We start from the raw sequence: 13,934 nt of genomic DNA, 5'->3' as shown, positions 1-13,934 counted from the left end.
CATTCGCCAGCAGTTTTAATTTTGTTTTTTTTATTAAAGATTGCGACAAGAGGACCTCAGCCAACGTCTCTGTGACCTTGAATGAACCCGAAGGAAAATTATCTACTACCTTTCTAAACATTTGCAACTCAAGTTTTGTTAGCAAATATTTTCCTTCATTTACTTGCACATGTATTCTTTTAGTTTTGTATGTATGCCAATTTTTCATATTTTAAGCACTAGAACATATATGCATTTCTAAATTCTTCATTTCAAAATTGTCTATTTTGTCATCGTGAGGGCTGTCCCTAATATACGGGCAAACCTCCAAATATTTACGACAGTGTAGTCAAAGCATGAAGCTATGAAATCAGCGTGGATGCTTTATTTACTGTACAAGGTTCACTCGAGCACAATATACAGAGCAATAACTTACAAGAGCATTCATGGCGTGTGGGGAATGAGTATGACATCATCAGTGAGGACTATGACGATTGTCGCGTAAGTGCATCAATTCTTACACACACACACACACAGACATACATACATACACTCACAGGTCTGCTACATATGCTTTTTGCCGTTGTTGAGCTGCATCACATCATCCGTCGTCGTCTTGCTGTTTGCTGCCTGGAAAAGGGTTTGGATGTCCATCATGGCTTTGCTGATGTGCTGACCGAATCGGCATGAGTCCTGCACGGATCACAGGTGGGAAATTAACAAAGGTGGAAGCTCAGAGGGGAATGCGAGAGATGGTTGAAAACCCCTCAAGGTGCTGAAATGCCACAGAGGGATTCCAAAGAGTCCCCCTACTGACAGGTTGATAGAACATATTTTTACGTTAGTACTTGAGTATATTTCAGATTTTGTGCATTTTATATTTGCTTAAGAAAAGCAATTGAATCAGTACTTATACTTCTACGTAGTATTTCTACTTCCACTTTTAAGTACAGAATACGTTTGTGTGCGTTTACCGTGTCAGGACTGGAGAACTTGCTGGAGATGTGGAATGTGATGAGGTTTTCTCCAACGATGATGTAAGACACGCCATAACCGTCATCAGCGACCTATAACATTATGTTGCAAAAAAAAATTGAAAAATTCATATTAAATAAGACAAGTGAACTAATGTTGGAAATATGATCTTAATATTTGTATGTTTTATTTTTCACATGTATTTCTTGAGGAGGAGTTCACTCACTGGGCCAAATCCGCCTCCAGCCCCGACATATTTGGGGAACTTATTGAGGTCCATCAAGTTGAGCTGCTGCTGTGGAGTCTGACTGGTGGACAGCTTCCACGGTTCTGACAGAACCTGCAAGCGAGCACGTGGAGCCCCTTAGCGACGTTAGCGTGCCGCCGGAGCGTGCGCACAATCTCACCTGCGTTAGGAAAGGTGAGTTCACGCCCAGATACTTGGACACGATGTAGAGGCAGAAGAGGTGTCGGTCGATCCCGGAACCGGTCATGGCCAGACGGTACATGTTCTGATGCTTGTCGGCCGCTCGGCGAAACAGCGCAAGCCTCTGCGTGTTCTGTTATGGACACAAGGAGACAAAAGTAGCTTAATATACATTCTTTGAATTAGAATCAATTTTGCATCAATGTGCAATTTGCCAATCAGCTCATTAGAATTAAATATTTTAAACAAAAATAGACAAATTAATGGAAACTATATATTTGGCTTGTTTGTTTATTTTTACGTACAATTGCAGCCTCCCTTCACAAAATTGTAAATGATTGTGCACAAATTTGTATATTTACTTGAAAACAATCATTTAAATTGGTGGAATAGAATCCATCAAAAAAATTGGGAGGGCGGGTGACTGTTTACTTTTCTTGTAGAAAAAAATTGGCCCTGAATCCAAGTCCTCTCTTGGTGGGGTTAACAAGTTTAGCAGAAGATAAACTAGTGGGATGTCATGCGAAGAAAATGTAGCATTTTGTACAAAAGTAGATTACATTTAATTTAAACCAGTTTTTCGACTAATCACCAACAAAACAGTGACTTCAGTGTTGTGTCCACTGTTTGTCGCAACACAACTGACACGAACTGTTCCGGTCATGTTGAGCTTAGTTTGTCCTTCTTACTGTAGTTTGTCGGTTCTCCATGGCTCTGACGAAGGCGACAGCCTCTGAGGTACACGAACGCACCGTCTCCGTGCGGCCGTCTCTGAACATGCGCGTCATTGACGACTCGTACGTCAAACAGAACTCCCCCTGGTCCTGGCGGGCGGCATCATAACAACAATTAGACCATCCAATATCTATAGAAATGCATTGCTGGAAAGCTGAAGCTAAAGTGAAATCTTGTGGACTTAATTGAAATGGAATGACATGAATCTGTCAAGAAATGTGAAATTTGCCATGTGTGTGTGCGTGCAAGAAGGGTAAAATAATTGTCCCAAGTGTCTTTATTATGTAGGTTTTGGTATGGATGCTTTGCAGCTTTGACACAATAATGTAATTCTCGATAAGGGGATTTTCCAAAATGATGAGAGGCAGCCTACCCTAAATTGTGCCAGTTGCAGGGCCATCTGAATGAAAGCGTCCGGGCTGGTCCTGCACTTTTTTATCAGGCCTTTGCCAAAGGCATTAAACAGGTAGGCGAGGAAGTCCACATCATCTGCTATCTTTTTCGCAGACAGGTAGGACGTCTCAATCACATTTTGGCACTAGACAAAGAAAGAACAGACACATCACAAGCTAGTGTACTTTCGTTGGAAGAAATTATACACCTTGGTTAAACATTTTGTGCGCCAACATCCCCTTTCCCTTCTCATGCAACGGACTTTTTCATTCCAAAGAAAGCCATTAATAAAGTGCACACCGACACTGATACTGTACCTCCTTGGGAATGCGCCACTGGAGTCGAGAGGGATGAGGAAGACCTTTGGTCACGTCTCCTTTGCAGTGTCCCTCTTCCGTGTAGCCCAGATGGAAGCAGTCGGTGGCAATGACGTACTAGATGCACGTATAGACATGTCGTATGAACACACAACATCAGAATAATGATTGGCGGGCAGGAGAGGGTGGATTACCTCCCACATGTGTCCCATGATTGGCGCATCCGCCCACGAATGTTCGGCGTTTATTCCCATTTTGCCATTGGGGTAAGATATGAGGGTGAATGATTTGTCAAACCACCTAAGAGAGCAGAAAGATGATACATGGTTATTTTATTTTATTAAGTACGGAGGCATAACATACAATAGGTGTTTTCTCAATGTTTCCATTTTATTTCTGGTGGAGTTTTAATTTTTTTCATATTTATTTGAATTCAGTACAATATTTAATTTAGTTTTACATACAACTTTTATTTATTTGATTTTTCATTTTGGGGTCAATTTAATATTTTAATTATGCTTAGTTGTAATCGAGAGAAGTCGTAGCATTCAAATTAATAACTATATATTTTTTAACATTCATGTTTATTTTAATGTTTTTGAAAACAAAGAAAATCTATATTAATAATTAAATATGTACCAGTTCATATGATTTAATTCTACATAAATGTGAATTGAAAGGAATCACATGATATAGCCGCTTTTATATACAAAATATATATTCTATTTTCAAATAATTGTATTCTTTTAAAGATAATTTTCTAATATAAAAAATATTTTCATTATTTAGTAAAATATTAGTTGTGTATTTTAGTGTTTTATAATACCTTAGTCAAATATTATTACGTTTTTATATTCACTTGACTCAATCTATTTTTTTTGTCAGCACTCTTTCTATATTGTCAGAAATCAGAGGATGCAATGTAATTTTTTTCATTTGAATTTATTGAACATTTTTCATCGATTATAGCGTATTAGGAATGTACTTTTAATATTTTTTATACTTGTATTTATATTTTTCAGTTGACAAATTAGTGGATTCAATTGCGAATGCATTTTAAAATAAATGACTATTTTAATATCACCCGCCCCCCCAAAAGAGATATTCTTATATATAAATATAATATGTATAAAACAATATATATATTTTATAATAACAACTGTGGATTTCTTTTTAATTGAATTCTTTTTCATGTTTCTTTAGTCAACGTTATTGTGCTTTTCCAAGTCTTTCCAATGGTCTGGCTTTTACCTGTCGTAGCACTTTCCATGCAGCAGCGATTTGGCATAGCGGTCCAGAGAGTTTCTTGTGGCGTCGTAACCCTGAGGCTCATCATCCAATGCCAGGAAAAAGGCGGCCGATTCCACCGCGTCCAAGGAGGCTTTGTTAACTCCTTGGCTGAAGTATTTCATCCGAGCCTGAGCCCACGGAACCCTAGCAAGGGTAAAGACATGGTCAGTATATACCAGTGGTAGGCCGTACATTTGCATCTCTCTCTTAGAATGTCCACAATCACATCGCAATAGTTGGTATTAAATGTTCACCTGTTTCCTGCAGTCAGCGCAGCTAGTTTGAGCTCGCCAGGCTGTGGCTCGGATGTGTCGTTGAGGATCCTGCTAAATTGGGTCTCCAATTCACTGGGAAAGAGGTGGCGTCCTCCCGTGTACAGCCACACTTGGAAGAAGCGACCCTTGTGGTATACCACCACGTGTTTCCTGTCACTCAGGTGCTGCACAAAATCTGCAAACCACAACCAATTTTGAAAATTGTGGTTACCATGACTCAAGAAAATATCACCTTAAACAACTTTGAATCGTAAGTCATTTATGGGCTAGAATTTTAGATATGGACTAAAAATGAACTGCAATTAGTAAGAAAATACATACAATAAACATTTAGATTTTTTTTATTATCAAAAAGTAATTTGTCTTTATGATTTTTATAAAAATATGGCTTTACTGTGACTACTTTGAAATTGAATTTGAAGTCATTTACTGTCTCAATGTGGAAGTTGTTATGGATTTTGTTGGAGTATGTATAAAAAATACTATAAGTAGTGAGGGAAAAAACTTTGTTGAGCCAAGTTGTTTTATTTTATTGACTATTTCTACAAAAAAAATAACATAAATTAAGTCATATAAAACAAGTTCTGCATCAGTGAGAAAATTCACCCATAGCGACGTATCAACAGAAAAACTCGCAAAGTGATGAAGAAAATTGCCAATAATTGCCAAAAAAATCCTCTCCTGTGACAGTACAATGTTCCACACTCTTTGCAGGGGGCTAGCGACCAAAATCTGCGACTGATTGATGCCTGTCCTACGAGGAATTTGTAATTGCCTATAAATGCCACAAGATGGCAGCAAATAATTTTTTTAGACAATACACAGTACACTGTCCAGACTAAACAAAGCGCCCCTTCACTTCAAGTAGTGCTGATATAAGATAGCGCCAAAGGACTACTATTTCAGACATGGCTTTGACCTTAAGCAGAAAAAAATTTTTGATGTAAAAAAATCTGGATTTTACGGCACCTGTTTCTATGCCAGGGATGCGGGTGGTGTTGAACATCCTCTCCATCTGAGTGGAGCACATGGGAACCGTCCCCAAAGCTCTAAGCTGAGCATCCCAAGAAAAAGAGAAGAAAAGTCACTGAAATGGAGTGTCATGGTGTTTCCTCAATTGTGTGTTTTGTATGTTGGACATTTACCGGCGCGTGTTCACCACGCTCCAGTTTGCGCCTGTACTGCAGCATGGCGTGCACCATGTTGCCCGCACGCGCCGCCTGCCGGTGAGTCGGGGTCACATACAGCAGATCCTTTGCACAACATTGACTCATTATGGGATGTACTGGTATATAGAAAATAATGGGGACACAACCATTGTGCCAGAATCAAATAAAAAGTAAATAAAAAAAATCCAAAAATAAAAAAAATTACACAATCATAAAATAACCATACAAAACATTTTTAAAAAATTATACAAAAAAATACAAAACAAAATAGAATGAAATGGTCTCATGTTGCGCACTTGTCTGAGTTGCTAACACAAAAAAAATTAAACTCCATTAAATAAATTGATAGACGGCTTGTCTGAACGATTGGTGTGATAATGTGCTTCCATCTTACCATGATATAAAAATTACTGTTGACCATAAGTGGCCCCCTGCCTCTCAGGTAGATGTACTCCTCCCACCAGTCACTTACCTACAGGATATAAAAAGTACGTAATGTCTGTGTTGTGTCATTCGTAACATCACCTTTTGTGAGATATTATACCACACTCACATAATTGGAGGCCCACCAGGACTTGAGGATCAAGTATCTCTGGAGCTGGGCAGCCTTTGAATCTTTAAAGTCATTGGCCAAGATCTCCATTTGCTTATATTGCTCATCATCCAGTAGAGGACGCACCGACTCCAGGTACTGCGCACAAAACAACAGAACCATAATGGGACAGAAAAGGCCTCGGAAGTTCCTTGAAACAGAAGCAGCTATCACGATCCAAGAGTCTAAAGTCTTAATATTTCAATATAAAACTGCAAAGTCCGTGGAATAAAACTGCGAAATTGAAAGACGAGTCATATATTTTACATGCATATAATAAAATGAAAAATATTCAACAGCACTAAGTGATTTTTTTCCATTTGCATTATGACAACGTAATAACAGTACTTGAAAAAAGTCAATACAAAAATATAGGCAGAATTTTGTGAAAGATTTTTTTTTTTTTTAAATCAGAATTTTTTGGGGGAGAAACTATGCAAGATTATGAGAAAAAAACATTTACGATTGGCGGGGGGGAAAAAGCCGTTTAAACATAATGAAGTTCAATTATTAAAGGGGATGCCAAGTCAAGGTTTTTCTTTACAGCAATTCCTCTACCTAGTCTGAACGTGGCGTGCTGATGAATATTGCATTTATGGAATACGAATTAAGCAGCAAAATCCACTCATTTTTAGCCATCCCGGTGGGCGTCCATTTTGCCACTTGCTGTCGACTGAAAATGAAATCGACCAACCGTCGCTCAGCTTGTCACATGATCAAGCTTAGAAAACTGCGTGAGCTCTGATTGGTCATTACCTGAGCAACGAAAATGTCATTTTTAGTCGAAAGAAACTGACAAAATGGACAACCACTGAGATGGATAAATGTGGGTGAATTTTTGTTGAAAAAAAATAAATAAATAAATCACACTATGTGGGTATAGTTGCAAAGGTTTGAGAAGAGCAGCCACAAAGTAGTACACCATCTTGTAAAATGACTAATTTCCGGTCATTTTTGAAGGTGAATACTTGACCCACCCTGCGAATGGTGTCTTCCACCCTGGGTACGGGTAGTCGAGGTAAGGATGCCTGGAAGCTGTAAAGAAGTGGTCGGCGCCCCGAAAACATCTTCACCAGGTTCTGGGGGTAAACAAACGACACACAACAAGCACATCAAATAACTTGCATTTCAATTCAAAACAGAGATACGTTCCACATACCAGCCACACTTTAGTGGAGGCGCTCATCTTCCCGTGGGATTCGAAGATCCAGCCGTGGTAGGAGAGCAGCGCTTTGAGGGTGTACCTGAGCAGGTAGATGAGGAAGAGCCACAGGGCGCTGGCGAACACCACGGCGCTCAGCACCGCGCCCGTCTGCACTGATAGATATCTTCTACTCACAAAAGCCACAACACTGCACTCGTTACATGTCAATCAAACACGTTTTGCGCTCGCTGGCCACTTCATTAGGTACCCCTCGGGGAAGGTGTACCAAATCAAGTGTCCAGTAAAATTGGAAGTCCAGAAACGGTGGATGACCTGAGCGGCAAGTTTTCCTTGATGGCGTGCATGATTCCCAGTGACGGGTCCACGCCGGTGTACAAGCTGCTCATCATGACGATGACCACGATCAGCCAACTGGACGGACTGGCCGGGTACACGCCGGCCAAGACGCCGTTCTGGACATCAAAAACATGTCTTCATTTACATGTGGATTTAGGTATGAATTTTGCAATGGTTACATGTAACCAAGTACAAATACTTAATTACTGTACTTAACTTACTTTTTTGTTGTGGTTGAGTATCTGTTCTTCATAAGCGTATTAGATTTTCCGGTGACTTACTTAGTTGAGAGAGTAAGAAGTAATTAAGTACAAATACTTTACTGTAATTGATTTTGATTTTCTGATGGCATCTGATCTTTTTTTTAGTAGACTTTTCAGGTATATGTCTTTTACTTGAGTATTACCTTTGATATTACGTCTGATTTATTAATGGTAGACGTGACCAATACAAATATGTAATTATTGTACTCAAGTAGGTTTTTCCAGGTACTGTATCAGTATTTTCTGATGCCTTATTTAGCAGAGTTGGGGTGTAACTAATTACAAATATTTCATTACTGTAAACAAGTAGATTTTTCCTATATGTACTTTGCAAAAGTATTCTGACGACTTATTTTATTCGCTGCTTTTGAAAAACGACGAATGATTTTAACCAGTACTTCTTACACAAGTAGCTGTACTTTTGCCACTTGTGGTATTTGTGCTACGAAGAAGCGATTGACACCTTGAATTGTATGGCTCTCTTCTTCCACACCGTCAATCCAGCCTGGCAGATGTTGGTGATGACGTCCTGGCTCAGTTTGAGGTCCACGCCATCAGGACGTACGGTGAACTGGAAGCCCACCGCCTGGTGAGCTTCGGCCATCGCTCCTAATCCATAGCCGCCAGTCGTTATTGTTATTACAGTGTCATACACAGATGTTTTTAATATTAGGACCCTCTCATGTCGATAAATAGCACAGTAATTACTTTTAAGTAAACTAAAACAGAAATTATTATGAGAAAAAAAAACACCTTTAATCTGGCACGTTTAGCTGAACAAAAAGGCAGATTTTATTTTCCATTGGTGCTTCAGCCAGCTCCGTTTATAGCTCAATGAAGTCAGCATGAAAGTCCTTAACATGACCCCAATGCCCTCACGGCAGAGCAACACATATTTGCAGTTCTTAATGTTTGAAGGATCGCACACGTGGCTCAACAATAATATTGACGTCTACTGGAAAGCAGGACAGGCCTGGACGACGCCGTCAAATGACTTTATCCACGTCACGCGATTGCAGTGTCACGCAAGTGGGTGAAAGTTCAACTGCCAGATATAGAAGAATGCTTCCGGCTATAGGTCGCACAAACACATGCGTGGTCATGTAAATCAAAATAAAAGAATCCTTGGATGGTAGTCAGTAAAGCCGTTTATGATAATAGACACGGAGTATGATCACATAAAATGACAAAACAGACGTTTCCATTTACCTTGACTGTGACGGCGAGAGGCAGTGGTGACTTTTGCAATGAAGCTGTCGGTACTCTGCGCTGCTCAGAGTTGTGCCCTTCAAGGGCTTCTTCACTCAGGTGGAAACTCACAGCTGAACACACTCCCTCGAGCCCAACAGCGCTCGCTCTTGCTTTTTCTCACCCCCTCTGACATGTAACAGGACACCAACCACCTCACGTGTGGTCAGCCACCAAAGCTGGTGCGAGCCTTACAAACATAAATAATAGTAGAATGAATTATATAAGGAAACATTTGACGGGGGAAAGGGCAGAATTTGGAAAACAGAAAATACAGAAAGAAACTTTGGAAAATTTAGAAATACACTTTAATTAAAGCAGTAAATATAGGACCACTTACTAAAAAACTGAAAGACGCCTTTATTTTTTGTTACATTGCATAGCATTATTTTAGAGACAATACCTAATGAATAATAAGAACAATAAGGTGACTCTCACCTCCTGTGTAGCCAGCAAAGAAGCTGTTGCTTGTTGCCTGCTCACTCTTTGCTTTGTTTGAGGATGACATCACGGCCCACGATGACAACCTTTATGATGCTCTAAGGACCACTTGGCACGTTCCACCAAGGGAGTACAAGCAACTTCTTTGAAAAACGGACAATTTTTTTCATAAGGTTTGTTTAAAAAAAATATTTGATAGGTCCAGATCACTTTATTTTGGCACCCGTATATTTAATAAATGTTTGATGAATAAGGAGATAATGTAACAGTTAAACTGTATTTACATTTGCATTTTACAGATTTAAGTTTAAGTATTACGACAATTACAGTAACAAGGTTGCAAATCAAATTTAGGAAAAGGGGCATCACAAGAAAATCTGGAAATCTTCGTAAAATGTATTAAATTATTAGAAAATGCCCAAAAAATATTAAAAAAATTAAGGGGCCTTATTATAAAATGTAGAAATAATAAAAAATAAAAAGGAATTAGAAATAATAATAATGATAATAATAATAATAATAATAATAATAAAAATAATAATAGAGATCGCAATAACCTCAAAAACAAAAGGCAGACCAATTAATAAAATGGTGATATATAGTATATTCATGATGCATTTTTAAGGGCAACATATTGCTGTTTTAGCAGGTGAAATGAAAAATATGAACATTAAATTGACATTCATTCACTAAAGACAGTGAAGCCTCATGTGAGTAACGTACTGGTAACCTAACATCAGCATCTTGTTCCTAGTACGGTCAAATATACACATAAGCGGGGTGTGACATCAAAAGTGAAGAGAAAATACAGCTTCATAGCAGATGGAGATGGGCAGAGGACTCAGGACTTTGAGAGAGAGGGTTTGCACGTCCATAGTCACCACACTGTTATGCTCCACACTCGGCATCACCACCTGCGAGTCCAACAGCGCCCCCTGTCCCGCCAACGCCGCTTTCTGCACACTCTGCGCCTGCGTAAAAGAAGTGAAGCACTTGTTGGCGATACAATTTGGATTTCCTGTCAATGATTGGTTCAGATTTAAATGAGTTTTTAACAAACTGTGGTTAGTCTTTACCTGTCCCCATTTCCGCGAGCATACGCAAAACGTCGTGATCACATTATGCGTGTTGTTTCCCCCAACCACCACTAACTTGTTGGAGGCCCCCATGAGGAAGTAAAGAGCTGGAAGGTCTGCGTCTGCTCTGGTGAGCGTGGGAAGCAGTTCACACCACGAATCTGCCAAAGAACATTCAGGTGGAATTTTTCACTTAGTTTGATTAAGATGAATGCAACAACTGCTGTCCAAACTCAATTGCGCTACTAGCACTCATACCTTGCCTGGTGTCATACTGGAGCAGCAGTTTCTCTCCAGTCCTCTGTATGCTGCCCAGGATGTAGAGAGAGTGTGCGAGACTGGTAGCCAGGGGCACGTCGTGAGATAGAGATACGGTGAACTGGAAGTCCGTGAGGGGGAGCGACGAGACAAACCTGAGGCACACGGACATGTTAATACATAACATAAACACACGTTTGTACATACAAATATGTTGCATAACAAATTGTGGGTGTCAAACTAATTTTTTGCCGACGGGCCACATCGTAGTTCTGGTTTCCCTTAGAGGGCCGTTATGACTGTGAACCCATATAAATGTATGATCAAATTACGTAATCACATACACCCAACAAGTTGATGTAAAGCCAATTTTAAAATCAGAAGCCAGTAAGTAATAGTTTGTTTAACAATTTTTCAATTTATTTTAAAAAAGGATTGGTAACAAATAAATAGCAATATCTCAGATCTTAATGTTGTTAAAAGTTAAGAAATTGAGCTTGAAACAGGAAGTTGATGCACATGATTTGCTCTTCACGGGCCACATAAAATGAGGTCGCGGACCAGATCTGGCCCCTGGGCCTTGAGTTTGACACCTGTGCAGTATACAATCAGTGTGATTGGACACTAGATGAGGGACATGACTTATTTCCTAGACAGACCTCCATGTGTCCTCCCATGGATCGTAGCGTTCGACGGCTGTGTACAGGGCCGTGCTGGAGTCCGGGGTGACCAGCGAGTCCAAGTACCAGCCGCCCACTGCATAGATACGGCCCTGGCAAGCCACTGCGCTGAAGTGCCTTCTGCGCTGTAGACCAACAAACCAAGATAGATTTCATTTTGGTTGCATTTAACATAGAGAAGTCAAAAATTAATTGTGATTAGCCAAATCAAGTTCCAGATCAAATAAAAGTTTTCTGTGAAGGCTTTATGGATGCATGACTATGATGCCAATATGATGTAATGTGATAGTCTAGTCACTCAAGAAAACAAACAAAAATGACATTAGCAAGTTAAGGGTGAGGAAACTTTTTTTTTTGCTAAGGGACACATTTAATTAAAAAATATATAAATAAATGGAAAAAAATAGAAGAATTAGGATCTTTGTCTTACCTTAATAAGTGGCGCAGCAGCAGCCCATTCCTGAGTCAAAGGATTATACCTAAACGTGGCTATTTTGAAGTCCCACCTCCTCCTCACAAGGATCCTGTAGCCTCCTATGATGTACAAGTAGTTAAACAGCGCCACAGCCGTGAAGCACCACTTGTCTGCCCGGAAAGGGAATTCTGTGATGGGAAGCCACGCTCCATTTTGCTCAGCAAAAACATGGCGGGCGCGCTCCGTCTCGGGGTCCTTCCAAGACATGAGGTTCTCCTTGCGAAGACTGCAGAGACGAGGTTTTCCTTGCATCCTCAGGAGGATGAGTTCCTCTTTCTCCTCGTCGCTCAGACACCTGCGGCGCCACGAGGAAAGTAGCAAAACTCACTTTCCTAAATTGACATGTTCCCAGTAAATAAGGAGTGGTCAACACCTGACGATGTGAGGCAGCTCCAGAAGGTTTCTACTCAGGTAGTCGAAGACGGTGCTCCTCAGCTCCACGCAGCAGATCTCCCGAGCCAGTCTCAGGTACGACAGACACCTCTCCGGCCTCAACTCCTCAGTCAGCACGGACAGACAACGCGAGAGGAAGGCCTCTGCTAGGAGGTAGCTGCTGACCTCCACAAACAACAAAGAACATTAATTTGTCTCCTTAAAGGACGACCGTAATTCAGTTCATTAATCAAAAATGATTTTCTCTCGGTCCACCGCAGATCCTCCTCAATGGCCCATCGATGGCTATCTGGGTGTACCTGTATATGCGAGCCAAGCTCGTCCTCTCGCAGGGTCTCAAACGTGTCATGGAAGTAAAACTCCAGCAGGTGATGAAAGACGACTGAGGACACATGTTCCAGGTGGACCAGATTCTCGGCGGCCTCCCTCATCCCGGACTGGGATAAAGCTCGGAAGTACTCGCTGCACTCAGAAAGCCGTTCCAGGTCTGCCTGCTTGGACAGTGAAGTTGTTGATATTGGATGAGATTGGGGCGGCAGAACGTGGTCGGGTGCTGACAAGTTTTATCAATAAGGCCAGGGGGTCGAGGCCAGAACCGTATTGAGACAGCGGCCGGAGGGTGAGGGACTGACATACAAAAAAGGGTCAATTGCCCTGCTCTGGAAATGTGACTCCTGACCGAATAGTGAAAATGTGCATGTTTATCTTTTCTTTTTTTTAACAATAAATGTACTAATTGCTTTGAATAAAAAAATTAAAAAGTAAAAAAAAAAATATTTTTTTTTATTCTAAATTTGGGAGTTTCTGGAAATCCCCAAAAATCGCCCAAAACATTACAATTCCTCATTTAGGTGAATGTCAACTAATATTGGAGATTTTGCTGTATGGAGCAGCACTTACGTGGAACGTGTGCGTGCTGGTTTGGATTGTAACCACGCCTCCACCTTGGCCTCCCAGGTCATACGTGCGAAGTGCAACGTTGCTTTTCCACTCGTCTGAAGATTCTCGGTGTGACGCATCCGGATGGGCGACACCTGCTGTCCATGCACCAAGTCGAGGAAAAACTCTGCAAAGCCTCACCAGACCATATTTCAACCACACACTTATCCACGCTAAGACCTTTCTAAAACAATTCCTTGGAAGCTTCATTTCAGATGCAAGATACTGAAAAAAAACTGCCGCAAACTTGTCTTGTCCTGTTTGTTCTGGAAAAAGAAAAGATCCAGTCAGTTCAGCTGGGCAGTTGATTCAATGCTGTCTATTTTTGGCATGTGGAACTTGAAACTTCGGTGGGCTTCATTTTACGGACACAAGGACATTAGGTAAGTATAAGAGCAGTGGTGTACAAACTACTGCTCGGGGGCCATTTGCAGCCCATTGTTCGTTTTTAGGGGCCCATCACATACTGAAATTAAAATAAAGAATTGACACAGGACACTTGGATCTA

At 40.6% G+C, this 13,934-nt stretch overlaps 2 protein-coding genes across 4 annotated transcripts; both read right to left on the bottom strand.

The window, feature by feature from the left end:
* Positions 1 to 349: 349 nt before the first annotated feature.
* cpt1b (carnitine palmitoyltransferase 1B (muscle)) lies at positions 350 to 9,250 on the bottom strand. The gene is made up of 19 exons (XM_088299415.1): positions 9,126 to 9,250; positions 8,380 to 8,525; positions 7,630 to 7,769; positions 7,312 to 7,483; positions 7,130 to 7,231; positions 6,114 to 6,251; positions 5,955 to 6,032; positions 5,537 to 5,644; positions 5,361 to 5,445; positions 4,371 to 4,566; positions 4,078 to 4,260; positions 3,021 to 3,126; positions 2,827 to 2,943; positions 2,490 to 2,654; positions 2,071 to 2,205; positions 1,362 to 1,514; positions 1,181 to 1,294; positions 954 to 1,046; positions 350 to 672 (listed from the first exon to the last, which is right to left on the bottom strand). The coding sequence occupies exons 2-19, from the start codon at positions 8,518 to 8,520 to the stop codon at positions 544 to 546; spliced, it is 2,355 nt and encodes a 784-aa protein (XP_088155541.1). The 5' UTR covers positions 8,521 to 8,525; positions 9,126 to 9,250; the 3' UTR covers positions 350 to 543.
* A 3-nt stretch (positions 9,251 to 9,253) lies between these two features.
* On the bottom strand, positions 9,254 to 13,770 carry LOC148334826 (kelch repeat and BTB domain-containing protein 11). Of its 3 annotated transcripts, none has more exons than XM_088299421.1 (9): positions 13,388 to 13,770; positions 12,787 to 12,978; positions 12,468 to 12,652; positions 12,050 to 12,389; positions 11,599 to 11,744; positions 10,940 to 11,094; positions 10,682 to 10,842; positions 10,520 to 10,576; positions 9,254 to 9,354 (listed from the first exon to the last, which is right to left on the bottom strand). In XM_088299421.1, the coding sequence occupies exons 1-9, from the start codon at positions 13,634 to 13,636 to the stop codon at positions 9,331 to 9,333; spliced, it is 1,509 nt and encodes a 502-aa protein (XP_088155547.1). In that variant the 5' UTR covers positions 13,637 to 13,770; the 3' UTR covers positions 9,254 to 9,330. The 3 variants fall into 3 exon arrangements, with proteins under 3 accessions (XP_088155547.1, XP_088155546.1, XP_088155545.1); XM_088299420.1 differs by lacking the exon at positions 9,254 to 9,354 and adding an exon at positions 9,505 to 9,745; XM_088299419.1 differs by lacking the exon at positions 9,254 to 9,354 and having other exon boundaries at positions 9,801 to 10,576.
* Between the last annotated feature and the right edge of the window lie 164 nt (positions 13,771 to 13,934).

This window comes from Idiotropiscis lumnitzeri, chromosome 6, assembly GCF_059441095.1.
Source record: "Idiotropiscis lumnitzeri isolate Australia: NSW breed Sydney's pygmy pipehorse chromosome 6, RoL_Ilum_1.0, whole genome shotgun sequence".
In the NCBI taxonomy this organism is placed as follows: domain Eukaryota; kingdom Metazoa; phylum Chordata; class Actinopteri; order Syngnathiformes; family Syngnathidae; genus Idiotropiscis; species Idiotropiscis lumnitzeri.
Note: the sequence above shows the minus strand (reverse complement) of the source record. Positions and strands in the feature narration are given on the sequence as shown.